The sequence below is a fragment of the Saimiri boliviensis genome, chromosome 10 (assembly GCF_048565385.1).
Source record: "Saimiri boliviensis isolate mSaiBol1 chromosome 10, mSaiBol1.pri, whole genome shotgun sequence".
NCBI classification, from domain to species: domain Eukaryota; kingdom Metazoa; phylum Chordata; class Mammalia; order Primates; family Cebidae; genus Saimiri; species Saimiri boliviensis.
The window spans coordinates 117621905-117637608 of NC_133458.1; the positions used below are offsets into that span (position 1 = coordinate 117621905).

The 15704-nt window shown below is 36.2% G+C and overlaps 1 protein-coding gene across 1 annotated transcript in view; it reads left to right on the plus strand.

The window, feature by feature from the left end:
- LOC101048121 (amphiphysin) overlaps positions 1-15704 on the plus strand; it is a 252017-nt gene that overhangs the window by 137215 nt on the left and 99098 nt on the right. The window contains exons 6-7 of the mRNA XM_074379802.1: positions 6253-6360; positions 7817-7902. Coding sequence (XP_074235903.1) covers positions 6253-6360; positions 7817-7902 — 194 coding nt within the window. The remainder of the gene's footprint in view (positions 1-6252; positions 6361-7816; positions 7903-15704) is intronic.

Genomic DNA, 15704 nt, shown 5'->3' on the forward strand with positions numbered 1-15704 from the left:
AATTGATTCATGTGTTGGTGTTAAATCTGTGTGTCTGTGGGGAAGGAGAGTTCAGGGCCTCCTATTCTTCCCCCTTGCTGCCATCATCTTTATTGCTTGGTAATGTAATCTCCTTAAAAGCAATACTTAATAAATCAGAAGAGGTTAAGGAAAAATTATGTCCCCTTACCTGAAAATTCTAAAGCAGCTTACTGCTTGTCCAAATTATTCATATGATGTGTGTTCATAGTATGACCTAGCTAACCAAATAAAGGCTGTGACTGACTAGAGAAGCAAACATCTGACAGTTCTTTTTGAGCTTCAGGAACAAAAGCTTAGTATAATTAATAAAATGGGAAGATCTTAGTTATTGTACTGTACTTAGAAATTGGGCACACTGTCCAAGAGCATGTAATTTCAGAATACAAGCACATACAGAATTACATTTATTGAAACACAGAAAGATTAAAATAAAATTATGACAGATTATATTGGCTGGTCTTTTACACAGTTTATTCCATGTCAGAAAGATAAAGGATTCAATATAACTTTTCCTTAAGCAATTCTTTTTTGGGAGTCCATGGTTGAGGTCACATAACAAGATGATCCTGCAGTTTCTGAACCATTTAGAGATTTGGAAACAATATCATCTAGATCCTTTGCTGGATTCCCTGAGGGTAAGGTAAATATATGTTAAGGTTTTGTATGTATCATGGAAAGAGGCTGAATCTCTCTCTCCCTCAAGCCACATTTAGGAAACTGGAGCATACATAGAGGCTATCAACCAACAGATAATTGTGAAGCCATATAGCACAACAAACACTTCGGGAAATAGCAATGCTATTAACTTGTAATAGCTATGCTATTAACTTGGAAAGGAGATAATTTGGAATTGGAGAGTGAGTAGATAGCTGCATTTGATATTTAAAAGTTGTTTTTCTGTGAACATGAACTTAAGTTGTTTTCTATGTGCCTTTACTCAGTGAATGGAAGTTAGAAGTAGGTATAGACTCCATCACTTTATAAAAATAGTGTTGAGTGATTATGTAATGAATAAGTTATTGATGGAAAGGAAGATTATGATTAAAAATACTCAGTGTAGGATTTTCAAAGCAGGGAACACACTTGACTTCCTTGACTCCCATTGAAATCAACAGGCCACGTGCAGTTAAAAACCTCAGGCAAATTTCCAAATATTTACTTGAGCCCATCAGTAAGGGCTGTGAGGTACCATTCATGAGGGGATGATGTTTAGCTTTTCCAGCTGTGACTGGCAGGATACTCTGTGTTAACAGTTTCTGTTTTGCATCATTGACATCTGAAATCAATGTTACAATAAGAGCATGCTTGTCACCAAGCCAGGCAGGCTTACAGCTGTGAGCAGTTATTGTAAAATATAGTTTGGATTCTATCTTGGCTGCCATGCATAAGCAACTAAGCATGTATTTACTGCAATGTGCCAAAATGAATTTCAAATTGAGATTATTGTGGAATTTTTTAAAAATGTATAATAAAATATTTTTAACTCTAAAGGTTCAGTGCACAATGAGAAATCTCAAGAATTTATTTTTTCAAGAAATGTTAGTTAAATTTATAATGTAATTTAATTAAATTTCTTATTGGATGATTAAATAAGAATTATATAATTTTCTATAAAAAAGCTAATGTGTGTCAACCTTACCGTTATTTAGGAGATTTGAGTTTTTCCCCCCAAGTTTCCCAAATATCAGATAGGTAAGGAAATAAGATGGATTTGTCTTTTCTAACCCCAAAATGTATGCATCAGAATGAGTGATATTCTTCAAAATAGTCACTTCTGCTGTGGTAAGCTATCGTTTATAATTGACTTAAATATTACATAAGAAAATGAGCCAGCCAGATGCAGTGGCTCATGTCTGTAATCCCAGCACTTTCAGAGGCCAAGGCAGGTGAATCACCTGAGATCAGGAGTTTGAGACCAACCTGGCCAACGTGGTAAAACCTTGTCTCTACTAATAATGCAAACAAAAAAATAGCTGGGCATGGTGGTGCATGCCAGTAATTCCAGCTACTCTGGAGGCTGAGGCAGGAGAATTGCTTGAACCCAGGAAGCAGAGGTTGAAGTGAGCCAAGACTGTGCCATTGCACTCTAGCCTGGGTGACAAGAATGTGAAACTCCCTCCCCCCCCCCAAAAAAAAAGAAAAGAAAAAAAGAAAATGAGCCAAATTATTTACTTCATTTCCTATTTTTGAACAAAAATAAGATTACCCAATTACCCAGCACACTCTCCCACCTTATTCTAAGCCTTAAAATTTATTGAATTATAGCTGCTTTCAAAAATCAAATTCATCTTCAGAGAATCAAGATTTTCTACTTGGAAGATTTATTAAAGGAATGTCCCAGGCTAGAAGGCAAGTCCATAAGGAAGAGCTTCTTATAAGAGTTTGCATATAGTTACACAGGCCACTGCTTCAAGGGATAGGCCTTTTTTTAAGGTAACAGATTTTTGCAAAAATAATGAGCCTTGTCACTTTGTAGGCACATAGTGTTCACCGTATCTACCTGAAGCTTTTCACTCTACTCTGCCTGGGCTAACTCGTTAGATACTTTGAGTGACAAGGTGTGTGTCTCCATGCTTTCTGCCCATATACTAGTTGGAAGTGGTCGGTGCAGGGAAAATGAAAGCAATTAGAAATAGCCAAAGAGTTTAACTGTCCCAGCCCACCTCTCACCAGTCCTGATGGGCATGCAGAAGAATAGCGTGGAGTGACAGGTTGTAGTTGACTCATAAAGTCTGTCAGAGAAACGGCAAGAGCTGTTTGGAAGGAGCACTAACCAAGACTCAGAAGCAGGGATGGAACTGGGTGAGGCCAGCAAAGTACCCATGGTACAAATTAGGAGGCAGTTGCTAACCCTGCACTCACATGACCCTGAGAGGAAAGGGCCTTCTTAAATTTTCTGCTCTGTCTCACCTGCCTCACCCTACTCCTGGCACTGGTCACTGGGGCTAATTTCTAATTCAGTTCACTTTTGCCACAGACTTGCTGAGCAGTTTGGGAGATGTTAGAGGCAATCTCATCCAGCTCCACATTTCCTAAAAGTAAAATGGAGATAATCCCTGAAACATTCATTCTATAGGTTGCTAGAAGGATCCACTGGATGTGACAATGCCTTGTAAGCCATAGTCATTTATATTATTATTTTGTTTCTTCTTCTTTCTACCATATCAAATTTCACAGTTTTTAAAGCATCTCCTCCTGGATTAGTTCTTTTTATTCAAATAGCTGGGCATAACTGGAACTATAGGGAAGATTTTTTTAAAAAGTGTAGATATCTATGCCTTGCCTCAGACTAATAAAATCAGAATCTCTTAGTGTGGGTCTCAGGAATCAGTATATTTTATACTATTTCCTTATTAGTTATACTTATTTTTACATTTTCTCATTTATTTGATGTATAATTTTATTTAATTGACATATAATAATTGTTTATATTTATGGGGCACATAGATACTTTATTAACTTATTTCTTATTTGCTGCCTTACCATGTATAATATACATCTTTAACATATTAGGTCTGACTTGAAATAATGTGTACTACTTCATGTATTATTTAAGAACTATACAACAATATACTTTCAGTTCCTACCTCCTTTTGCACCATAACATAAAAATGTAATTTTTCTTTTACATATGTTATAAACCCCACAATACATTAGTTGTGGTTTTTTCCTCTGAATGATCTGTTACCTTCCCAAGCAATTAAAAGTAGGAAAACAAAATCTTGTATATTTTACATTGATTTTTATCATTTCTGGTACTCATTTTTCTGTGTGGCTCCATTTCATATTAAAATTCTTATACTGCCAATGAATTGCCTCAGCCTTTAGTTGTCTTGAAAAAAAAAAAAAAAACTTTATTTCACCTTCACCTTTGTAAGATATTTTAACTGGGTGTGGAATTCTGAGTTGGCAGATTTCTTTTAATTTTTATTTTTCAGTACTGTAAATATGTCATCCAATGTGTTCTGGCTTGTGTGTTTTCTGAAGATTAGCATCCTGTAATTCTTAACCTTTTTACTTTGTTTTTCTTTTATTCTTGATGTTAAGTAGTCTATCATGTTTTTAGATGTGTATTGTTTGATGTTTTTCCTTTTTGGGATTCTCTGAGTTTCTTGCATCTAAACTTTGATGTCTTCATTATTTAAAAATATTTTCAGCCATTATCTCTTGAAATATTGTTTCTTATTTTCTCATGTCTTTTTGAGACTTCAATTATAGTATGTGAGACCATTTTACATTGCATTGTAGGTCTTAGATACTCAATTATCTGTTTTATTTTTCTACAATTGTTTTCTCTTGTGTTTTAATGGGAGTAATTTATTGTGACCTATCTTCAAGTGCACTATTTCCTAACCTTTTTTGAATTTAGTGATGGGTCCACTGAATCAGTTTTTCATCTCTGAGATTATCTTTAAAATTTCAAGTGTTTCCATTTGATTTCTGTTTTTCCATTAAAGTTTGTATATCTCTACTGAAATCTGATTATATATATTGTTGACTTTTTCAAACTAGATGCTTTAACATATTAATCATAGTTATTTTGAAATTTCTGTTTGTTACTTCCAACATGTGGGTCATGTCCAAGTCTGTCTTTGTTTGCTTTATCTTTTCTCATGGGTTTATGTATTTTGTTTCTTCATGTGTATTTTTTGTTGTTTATTTTGGTTTTGTGTATTTTGTAATTTTTGATTGAATGCCAGACTTCATGTATAGGATAGTGAGGACTGAAATAATATTTATTTCTGGAAATTGGCCAGGCTCTTTTTCAGGCCCTTAATATGAGAGTTGGAATCCATTAATCAGGCCCTGAGCTGGACTGGGGCTTTATTGTTGCTGTTTGTTACTTCATTGCATTGTAGCTTTCAAATGCCTCCAGAATTGGACTGCTAATGCCTTGTACTTGTATTTTAACGTCTGTAAAATTTTCAGATTCTTAGGCTGAAGTCTTGTTTTGGGGCCCTTAGGTGCTGGAGGGTTTTTCTCAGTGTCGCTGCTGCTTATTAGATTTTAGTTGTCTTTGTATGCCTGTGTTGCAGAAGGGATCTCTCTCCTTGCACTGTCCTCTTCCAGTGGTAGGCCACTGTTGCTTGTTTTTTAGTGTTAGGCTTGTAGTGGAGTTAGGGCTGTTTTTGCTATTGTTGTTGTTTTGTTTTGTTTTTTAATCCTTTCCTGGCCCTGTATTAGGCAAAGTTGGCCTCATGTCTGTGGTTGATCTTGAACAAGAGTTTCCATCCCTGCCCAAGTTTGAACAGTCCATTACTTGTTATAGGAGTCAGGTCTTGGGCGTAGGAAGCTTTTATGCCCCTTGAGACTTTTTCCTTTACCCTTTTGCTTACAGTAATTATTTTTGCCTAAAATCTGGAAGTCAGAAGGCTCTGTGTCTCTCTACCAGAGCCACACTGGTTTTACTTTTACTGCTTCTTCAGAAGCAGTAGATCTTTGCTTAGCACCTGTGGGCAAGCTCCTCCTTTGGCAGCTTAAAGCTTTTTGTTGTTGTTGTGGTGGTGGTTGTTAAGAGAAAATGTTTTATGGAAATGAGAGGGGCTTTATGCCTATACCCTGGCAACCATATATCACCTCATTCTCATCTGCACTGCAAGGGAATGTCTTGTTCCCAGACTTTCTCATGGCTTCCAATGTTGACCCATGGGAAAAGCCTTGCCCATTAGCGCAATCCCCTCTGTGTCTTTGGCTACCAGCTATTCCAAATGACACATTAGTCCAAGTGATTCTACTGAACGAAGGACTGAGAAGCACTTATAGAAGAAGAGAATTCTTAGGAAGTAAATAGTAAATGTGTTTTTATAGAATTGCTGTTGGTGTGAGTGTTATTAGAATTATAAAACTGAATGTAACATAGCTTTCCGCTATCTTCAGAATAGAACATTTCAACATTTAGAATAGAGAATAGTGAGGAGTATAGTTTTTCCTTCTCTTCCTAGTTCTGGAATTTTTCTGGTCTTTGACTGCAAACTCTGCCCTCAACTCCTCATGACTAATCTAATTAGTATCAAAAGGGAACATATTTATCTAATGGCTTCCACACAAAGGATTGGAGGCTGTCCTCTGATTGTCAGGAGTCACTTAGCTACTGAAATTCCAGCTCACCTTGAGCATCTCCAGTCAAGATCCTCAGCAGCTCTGGGCAAGGGAAGCATTTTGGCATCTGGATGTCAAAGGGAGACTCTATGGCCATGCTTCTTTCTTAGTGCATGCATTTCCTGTTGACAGAATCGCATCGCCAAGCGTAGCAGGAAGCTGGTGGACTACGACAGTGCCCGCCACCATCTGGAAGCTCTGCAGAGCTCCAAGAGAAAGGATGAGAGTCGAATCTCTAAGGTAGGGATTGAGTCCATGGTGAATACCACTCACCGTATTTTATGATCCGTTGCAGCTTTGCTTTTTAAAATTGTTTCCTCTGCAAAAGGAAATTGGATTCTGAACAGAATTTAAACTAAAACATAGTGTTTTTTTTATTATTTTTAATTAAAATAATGTGTTTCATGATATTATACAGTTCATATGGGTGACACTGACTCACAGGTTTTCGTCAGAATGAACTTTGACCTACAATGTTGCAGGATCAAAGAAAGTCGTGTGTTTGCACTTCCTTAGGTGGTTGTGGTCCACCCTCTGTACTGAAATGCAGATGCAGATGGGACACCACGCTGAAATTCTCAGAGGTGACTTGATTGAGAGTACAGATGTATATATTTGCATAAAACTAATTTTTTGTTAGAAAACTTATTTTTAGTAGCTTTCACCATGTATGTCAGCAAGTTACCAATGCTTACTAACTGAAGTCACTTCCTAACTACGCTCTCTTCTTCTGATCTTGCCTTTTCCTCTGTGCCTACCCACAGCTTCCTGAATGGTCTTCTACATCTAGCTGTGTTTCTTGACTGCTTACATCTTTTAATGGTTTCTATTGTCTCTACAAAAAATACTAAATTTGTTAGTACAGCATGGAAGACCCACACAATCTGGCTGTAACTCATCTGTTACATAATTTGGCTGTAACTCACCTGATCCATCCTGATCAACTTTCAAGTCTCTTTTCCCTTCCCTTATGCTCCTTCTACAAGCATAGCATAAGCCAGAGCTACACATCAGTTTCTGAGCAGGTCACAATAACAAATGCCCTTCATGAGAGGCCTCCTAGATACCAGGCACCCTGTTTAACACTTCATCTACATTAACTTTCCTTAATACTCAAAACAAACTGTGTGGTACAGAGAGGTAAAGTAGTCTGACAGGTTTACATGGTAAGCTGGAATTCCATTTCAAGGCATTCCACCTTGATGTACTGTAATGTATTTCCTACCCTCTCTTTTAGCAAACATTTTCTAATTCTTTAGGATTCAGTTAAAAATTACCTTCTCTCTTCTCTGCACCACCTTCCATATAGCATACTCTGTAACACACTGTAAGTCCCTGTAATACATCCTGTAATGTAATTATTTAGACTTTCCAATAGACTGGAAATTTCTCAGGGATGCGTTCATGTTCAGTATCCATAGCAGCGCTGTCTACATGGCAGGCAGCTAACATATTTGTGTAGAATAAATGAATCAGCCAAAAGCTGCAAGAACAACCATTGTAATCAATCCAGTTTCCAGTTTTAGGGAGTCCTAGTGTTTCTTGTTTGAAAAACAAGGGTATAATTTTAACCAAATACTCTTCTTCTCAAAATGTTTTAAAATGCCGTAAACTATTCTCATTTTATATTAAATGGTGCTGTTGTGTATAGAAATGGTCTTTCTTAGTGTAAACACATGTCATGTTTCATTTCTAGGCAGAAGAGGAATTTCAGAAAGCACAGAAAGTGTTTGAAGAGTTTAATGTTGACTTACAAGAAGAGTTACCATCATTATGGTCAAGGTAAAAATGTTTCTTTACAGATTGTACATGTTCCTTTTAGAAATTCAAGATCAATGAATATCCCTTATCTTGTCTTTATTATCTGTGACACTTCAACACTGTCCAATGGAAGTGTTCTTTATCTGTACTTTATAATACGGTAGCTATTTGTTGCCTGTGGCTATTGATCACTTGGAATATGGCCAGGATGAAAAGGGAGGAACTAAATTTTAAACTTGTTTTATTTTAATTTCTTTATGTTTAAATAACCACATGTGGCTAGCAGCTTCCATATAGGATGGCACAATTTTAGATCTTACTCTGTTTCTCAAGTGGAGACCTAAATCTCAGTTAGAGACATTAGGAGGACTGCCCTTCATCTTGAAACTTACAATAATATCCTTTGAGCTCTTAGAGGAACTTCCTTTATTCCAACAGCTCATCTAGTCATCTGGCTTAAAACTCAGCCCTGAGTTTTAAATCTGAACTCAGTTCCTATTTTAGGCACTAGACATTCTTCTTATTTATATGTAATTCTGCATTTCTCATGGAATTAAGTGTATTTTTAAATAGTTGTTCTATTTTTCCCACTCAGTGGTAGAACAAAGGAGTTGTTGGATGAAGTAGGACCTTATGAGTCTCAATCTCTATCAGCATCCTCATGCTCTCACCCCAAATTAACCAGAATTGTACTTAAAATAATATGACATTATTTTAAATCAGGTCCTCTATTTCTAACTTCCAACTAGATGGATTTACCTTTAAAGCCTTCCTATATACAAATTCTAGGACTTCTATTTACCCACCAAAATTTTAAGTGTTTTGAGGGTCTGTACTAGAGTGTGCCCATTTTGGTGTCCATCTCTAGTGTTTTTAATGTTTGCCAATAAAAGGCACTCAATGTGTCTCTCTGAACTACTGAAATATCTGGATGAAATGTTGGCTACTTTTTATGTCAATGTCCAGCCATCACCCAAAGTCCAACATGCAAAATTATGTCATTGCTTATCTCTATTTACTCATTTTCTCTATGTCTGCATTTCTTTTGGTGGTGCCACTATTTCTGGACTCCCAAGGCTCAAAGTTTTGGAATTCTTACCTACAGGAAACCAAAGAGCCATCAAATTAAACAATCCATTACTTTTTGGTGTGGGCTTCTGGATTGCTCCATCCTTCTCTGGTCCCACTATCCCCACCCTAAACCTCATCATCCTGTTGTGGATTATGATGGTAGTCTTGCCCTTACATTTCTTTCTTTGACTTCTTCCTGAACACCTTTTCTTTCAGAAGCTCTATGTTGATATGTCTGTGGCCTGCTTAGGACCTCACTGTAGGTGCCTAAAGAAGATCTCTTCTTTCTCCCAGAGAGGATTTAAATAGCCTTAATATATGTAACTTTTAGGGATAGAGAAAAAACAAACATTTATTTATGATTTGAATTTATTTGGTTTTTAACATTTATTTAAAATCACAAATTGTATGATGCTATGGGTTTTTAAAAGAAATACAGATACTACTTTTTTGCTCCCACATTTCATGGAATACTTTTATCTAAAATCTTTACATATATATTTAGCATCAGTGTTTTTGTCCTCACTTGAGAGACTCATCACCTCAACCAGTATTTCTCCAGAGCTTATTACCATCTTCAACAGATATTTAGTTCCAAATATAAGTTGTCATTTACATACAATTAAGAAAGTTATTCTTTTTATTTCCCTTGTAAAGGAATTTTTTTAATGATCTCTAATGTAATTGCTTAATTGCTTTTTAAATTGATCTTCAAAAAGGCTTGGGTACCACAGTGTTCAAGGCTTTCAATTATGAAATAATACCCCTGGGAAACTGCCAGTTGCCAATTATGAAACTTTGGGGAAATTGAATTGCCAAGAGACAGACATTTATTATTTGCCTTAATATTTATTGGGTATGTAACTAAGTTTTTTCTAGTGAGTTCTACTAAGCATCTAGAACTAGCATTGATGTTATTTCAGGCTTTTGTGCCCTTCCTATATTGTGTTTTGTTATTCAAAATAAAGCAATTGTCGGAATGTCTTGTAACACGAAAGACTGTGTAGGGACTTAAAAACAAAGGGAATATTTGAAGGATAATTTTGGAAAGAAACCTTTCCACTTTTCTAGTCATATACAGTATAAGTGTTTCAATTCTGGCACTTAGGAAAAACTAGTTTTTCCATCCAGATCCCACCTCTTGATTAAAACCTGACTTACGCCTTACTTTCTATGTAGCATGTTTCTTGATGAAATCCAGATTACTCAACCATAATAATTGTGTGCATTGTGTGTGCTATATATGAAAGATCATTTTTTGGAATACTTTCTATTTGCTAGATGTCATTTTACATACTTTAAATATACAACCTCTAATTATTACAATTACAGATCTCTCCATTTTACAGAAGAGAAACTAAAGATCATATTAATTAAATACCTTGCCTAAGATTGTTAAGCTCGTAAACCCTTAAGGTAGCATTTAAAAACACTTGGGTGGTTTGTTTTGTTTTCCTGTAAATCCTGCTGCTTTTTACTAGGGCACCTCTTTATCTAAAATGAGATTGTATGCAGTCATAATTTTTCAAGTTATTTCATGAATATATATATTTTTTAAGAAGCCATATTACTCTGCCTTGAAATTGAAGTTAGTATTTTGTATCTTCTTTGCCTTCTATGATGCAATGCATAATACTGGGCATGCAGTAATAAACATATTACATATCAGTTATTAATACATGAAATCCTGCATCAAACTATTCGTAATCACTCAGAATGTTGAGTGGACTATTCCATATATGTTTGTTAGGTTTGGATAGACTATATGTTTTTCAAGTTTTTTATTTCCTTACTGTCTTCTGCCTTGTTGAAAGGAGGATATTGAAGTTTCCTACCATTATTGGGCTTATTTCTGTCTTCATTTCTGTGAGCTTTTGCTTCATGTATGTTAGGGCTCTGTTGTTAGTTATATATATATATGTATGTTTATAATTGGTATATCTTCTTGATGGATTGACTGTTTTATCTTTATAAACTGTCCTTTGTCTCTAATAATTTTGTCTGTTTATTTGATATTACTATAGCCATTCAAGCTCTCTTTTCATTATTCTTTGCATGGAATATTTTTTTTCCATTTTTAAACTTTCTACCTTGAATCTAAAGTGTGTCTCTTGTAAACAGTATTTAGTTGGATCATTTGTGTGTTCACACGTATGCATGTTTTATCTATTCTGCTAGCCGGTGCCTTTTGATTGCTGTGCTCAGTCCATTTACCTTTGTATAATTGCCAATAATGTAGGCTTCCTGTCTACTGTTTTGCAATTGCTTTGTGTGCTTTATGTCTTTTGTGTTTCCCTATTCCTCTATTACTGCTATGTGTAGAAAACTTTAAAAATTTTGCATTTAAACTGATCTTCAAAAATTAGTAGTTCATGAAGTAGAAATGAACTACTACTTAGAAGGGAATGCAGGTTCAATTTTAAAAAAGGAAATACTAGAATATGATTGTATCTTGTAAAGGAGTTTATAGATTATAAAAAGCTGATAAACTGGTATTACAAAGAAAAACGGACTCTAAAGAGAATTCTTGAGGTAAATCTTATAAAATAAGTAAAGACAGCATTTAGTGGAAAGGGTAGTCTAGGCTGACATAGAGCATGAATAAAGGCCTGTGGATTGAAGCAGATATGTGGTTTCATGGAACTTTAATTAGTCTAATGTAGCTCAAGGTCAGAGTGATAGTGTCTGGGAAGGGCTTGTGGTAACGAAGCAGGAGAAAGACAGAGAGCAGATAAATTTATCATTCATTCAGCAAATATTTACTGACCACCTACTCTGTGAAAAACTCTGTTATATGCTAAAGATCTTATACTGAAAGTTTTGTTTGCTTTATTGAAGTACAGGGTAAGGCAGTTACCTTTAGAAGAAATGAAAAAGAAGATATCAGACAGTAAGTTCAATGCAGAATTTTTTTAGAAAAGAATAACTTAGTAGAGAGTGACATGAGATGGGGTAACTCAGACTGTTGTTTGGATGTTTAGGGAAGTCATCTCCCAAAGAGATAGATAATATATAAAGAAAAGAAAGTTTTAGGAAAATTGAGTCTGGCTGATATATGCTGAGTTGAAGAATCGTTAGGAAATCCAAAACATATGTCTATTAAGCTAAGTCTAAAGCTTGAAGAGAGAGTTGGGAGTCATTACCATATGTGTGGTAATGATGCCATGAGAGGTGATGAGGTAGATGGTCAGATAGATCAAATGGCAAGGTGAGGATCAAAGACAGAACCTTTGAGAGTGCCAGTATTTTATGGAAATTGCAAAAGAAGAGGGGACTGCGGAAAAGCCTTCAAAAATTAATCAGAATTTTAGAAGGAGCCATGACAGAGTGATATCTCAAAGGCAGGAATGGAGAGAGTTTTTAAAATGCCAGGACTGTTATTTACAATAGAGGCATCAAGCAGGTGAGGATTAAAGAGGCATCACCTTTGGTAAACTTCCAGAAAAGTTTCAGTAGATGTTGGGATCAGAAGCTTGATTATGGGCATTGGAGACTCCATTGGAGAAGAAGCAGCAGCAGCAGGTGATGGTGTCTGTTATTTTGAGGATTCTAACTATGATGGGCCTGAGGAATTGTGGCAGCAGGTATAGGGAAATTATAGAGCAAGCGAAGCTTTTTAAAAATAACTCTTGTCATTTTGAGAAGATGGCATAGCTGTGACAAAGGTGGAATAATTTAGGACTGAGGCTATGTGGGGCAAATAGGGGGTCAGGACAAGGAGAAAGGGTGTTGATAGGACTGGTCAGAGAGTGTTGAGGGGTACACCAAAGGGCCCAAGTTTGATAAAATAGGATGCTCAACCTGAGCACGGGTTTTGGCCTGAAAGAAAAGGGCATTGATCTTACAGAAGTTTTTAAAAAGCAAATGGAATGGAAATGAATGAATGAGGGAGCTCGTGGGCTAGGAAATTAGGTTAGTGGGTGGGCCACTGGTCTGCCTCATCTCAGATGTGAAATAGTTGTGAGTCATGGCAAGATCCAAGATGTCAATGGCCAATACAGAATGTGTATAAATAGGATGCTGGGGTCACTCATTAGAGGACTCATGTTTTGGCTGGATAGTAATATGGTTGTTGAGATCTACAGTGTTAGTGTTAGGATTTGGTGAGGGAGAGAGGGGAACCCATGAGACATGCCATTGTGGATCATGGTTGGGGTTGAGGAGTGTTGCTCAGAGGTTGATATTAAGGTTTAAAGAGGTTGAAAATCAGTGCCATTAATAGCAGAATGGAGTGTAAATGAGCTCAGAGGATCAAAAGAGAGCTAGGAAAAAACTCTTCCTCATACCCCATCTCCATGGTAAGTGAGGGACAGCAGGGGATGCTTCCTCCACTCCAAGAGGCTCTGGGGGAAAGCACTGACACTCCTCCGGGGAGGAGACAGATTTCCTTAGGGCATTGCGGAGGGGAGGGTGCTCAAACCTGCAAACTGTAGCTGTGATAAGCTCAACTATTAATTGTTCCTTCATTTCTGAGAACAAAGAAACATCTTAAGAAATTAAGTTAGCTTTGACAGCCAATCAGAAGGGGCCTGAGGATGCCACATTTGGAGAAATGGTGATATCTCAGGTCTCTTGTTACAAAGAACTTTCAAAATGAAACTTTTAAGCAGGTAATGTCAGAAGCAAGAGCCTGGTACTCTGTGTCTGTATATTCTACTGCTGATGACATTAGTTTTTTACAAGCCAGGGTCACATCAGAATATGCTCTCATAGTGGAATGAGTGCCAAGTTTATTCATTCACTGGCTTGTTTATTTATTTATGGAATGTATTCATTTATTCATGCCTGCTGTATACTAGGTGCTGCAGCTGTCATAGTGAACTCATTAAAGGCATCCCCCTCTTTGCAGGATCTCTGACTTCATAAACTGGAGAAAATCACTCAGTTATTGTTAGGCCTCTGAGTCAATTCAGTGCACATGTTTTAACAATTGTATCAAAAATTGGACATTTTATCCTAATTAAATATACGCTAGTTAATTTAAGTTCTACATTAAAAAAACAAAATATTAGAAAAGTATAGATGTTTGTTTAGTTATATTTCTGATACCATACCAGTTTCTCAGGATAATAATTGACTTGACAACTTATGCTGTATATCAGAAAAAAATATTGAAATGTGGAAGATTGGGACTTCTTTTTTGTTTTGGCTTAATGCATTCAAAGTTCAATATGTTTAATAGAAGTACCATTACACATTGAAAAGAAAAGCAATACTAAGAAATAACCAAAAAATTTGAATAGGTGATTCACAAAAAAAAGAAATGCAAATGAGGAATAAATAAATGAATAAAAAGTGTTAACTTTAATTAAGGAAATATAAACTTAAAAGTCAGTAAGATGCTAACTCTTGGCTAACATACTTACAGAGGTTGTATGTAAGGCAATGTTCAATTATCTTGTATATAAGGTAATATTTAAGGGACTGTAAGTGGCCCAGTCTGGTGGGAACAGTTGAGCAGTTTGACAGTGAATATCAATGCTTATTTGGTTCATTCCTTTTATCAGCAAATACCTTCAAGAAATCTGTTCTAAGGAAATGATTAAGCTGTGTACAATACCTTAATCATAGATATTCATTAGCATTTTATTTAGCAAAGAAAAAATTAATAAAAAGAAAATAATATTCTCCAGTGAAGTTGAACTTACACATCTCTTCCATCTGTACCCACCTTCTATTTACATTGGAACCCTCTTTCTGCAGCCCAAGTTTGTCCTCTTAAGCTGATGTTTGCAGCTGGCACAGGGCCCATTGCTCTCCTGTCCTCTCAGTTTCTATAACTGTTTCTGCCCATATCCACTCACTTTTGATATTTCATCAATATATGCCTTTTTGTGGTAACTTAATTTGCCCATGTGGTTTTATTTCTTATATATATTTAATCTGCTTATCATATGTATTTATCCTATGTAAATATATACATTTCTCTAATATAAATATATATTTCCATCCTAAGTATGAATAGAGCATATATTCATCACTTAGCCCCTCTGGGTGCTTCTCTAACTGGATTGTACATTCCTAGAGACATATTCACCTTCCACTATGCATGTACGCAGAGTTGGATAGGTCCTTTGTTGAGCAATTGAAGAAAGAAAGGTATTAAGACTTACCATCCCAGTTGATTGGGGCTCTAGAGAAGGGGTCATAAGTTGCCACTCAAAGTGCCCCAGAGGACTTCTCTGCAAACGCTGCAAGTGGGGTCCCTCTGCATAATGTCAGGTAGCAGGTAGGGTCTCCCCTTGGTCATCCAGCTCCTGCCTTAATTAGCTTCCTCAAATACAGGTGCAAGTCTTCTCCTTTGCCCTATCTCAAACACATCTAGGGGCTGCCCATTGCCTGCCAGTAAATGTTGTGCTTCGTGGTCTGACAAGGACCTCTACCCCAGAGAACCATCTGCTTCCTCACCAGGCTTTCCTCTTCCAGGCTCTGATCTGATCTTCCTGGGTGCTTAGCATTTCCCAAACACACTGTGGAGTTTTTTATTATTGCATAGATGCCTATATGCATGAGTATTTGTATGCATATGAATATACATATATATATATATATATATATATATACACATGAATGTATGAATAGGTATATGATCTTTTAAAATCAATTAGAAGAAAAATATATGAAATCAGGATCACATGATCACTGTAGGTATAGAAAATTAAGAGTAAGTCAAACATGTTAGGAATTTTAAGTAAAGATAAACCATAGAAGAAGTTAATCTCATTGCTATTGTGAATGGGCAGCTTATGTTT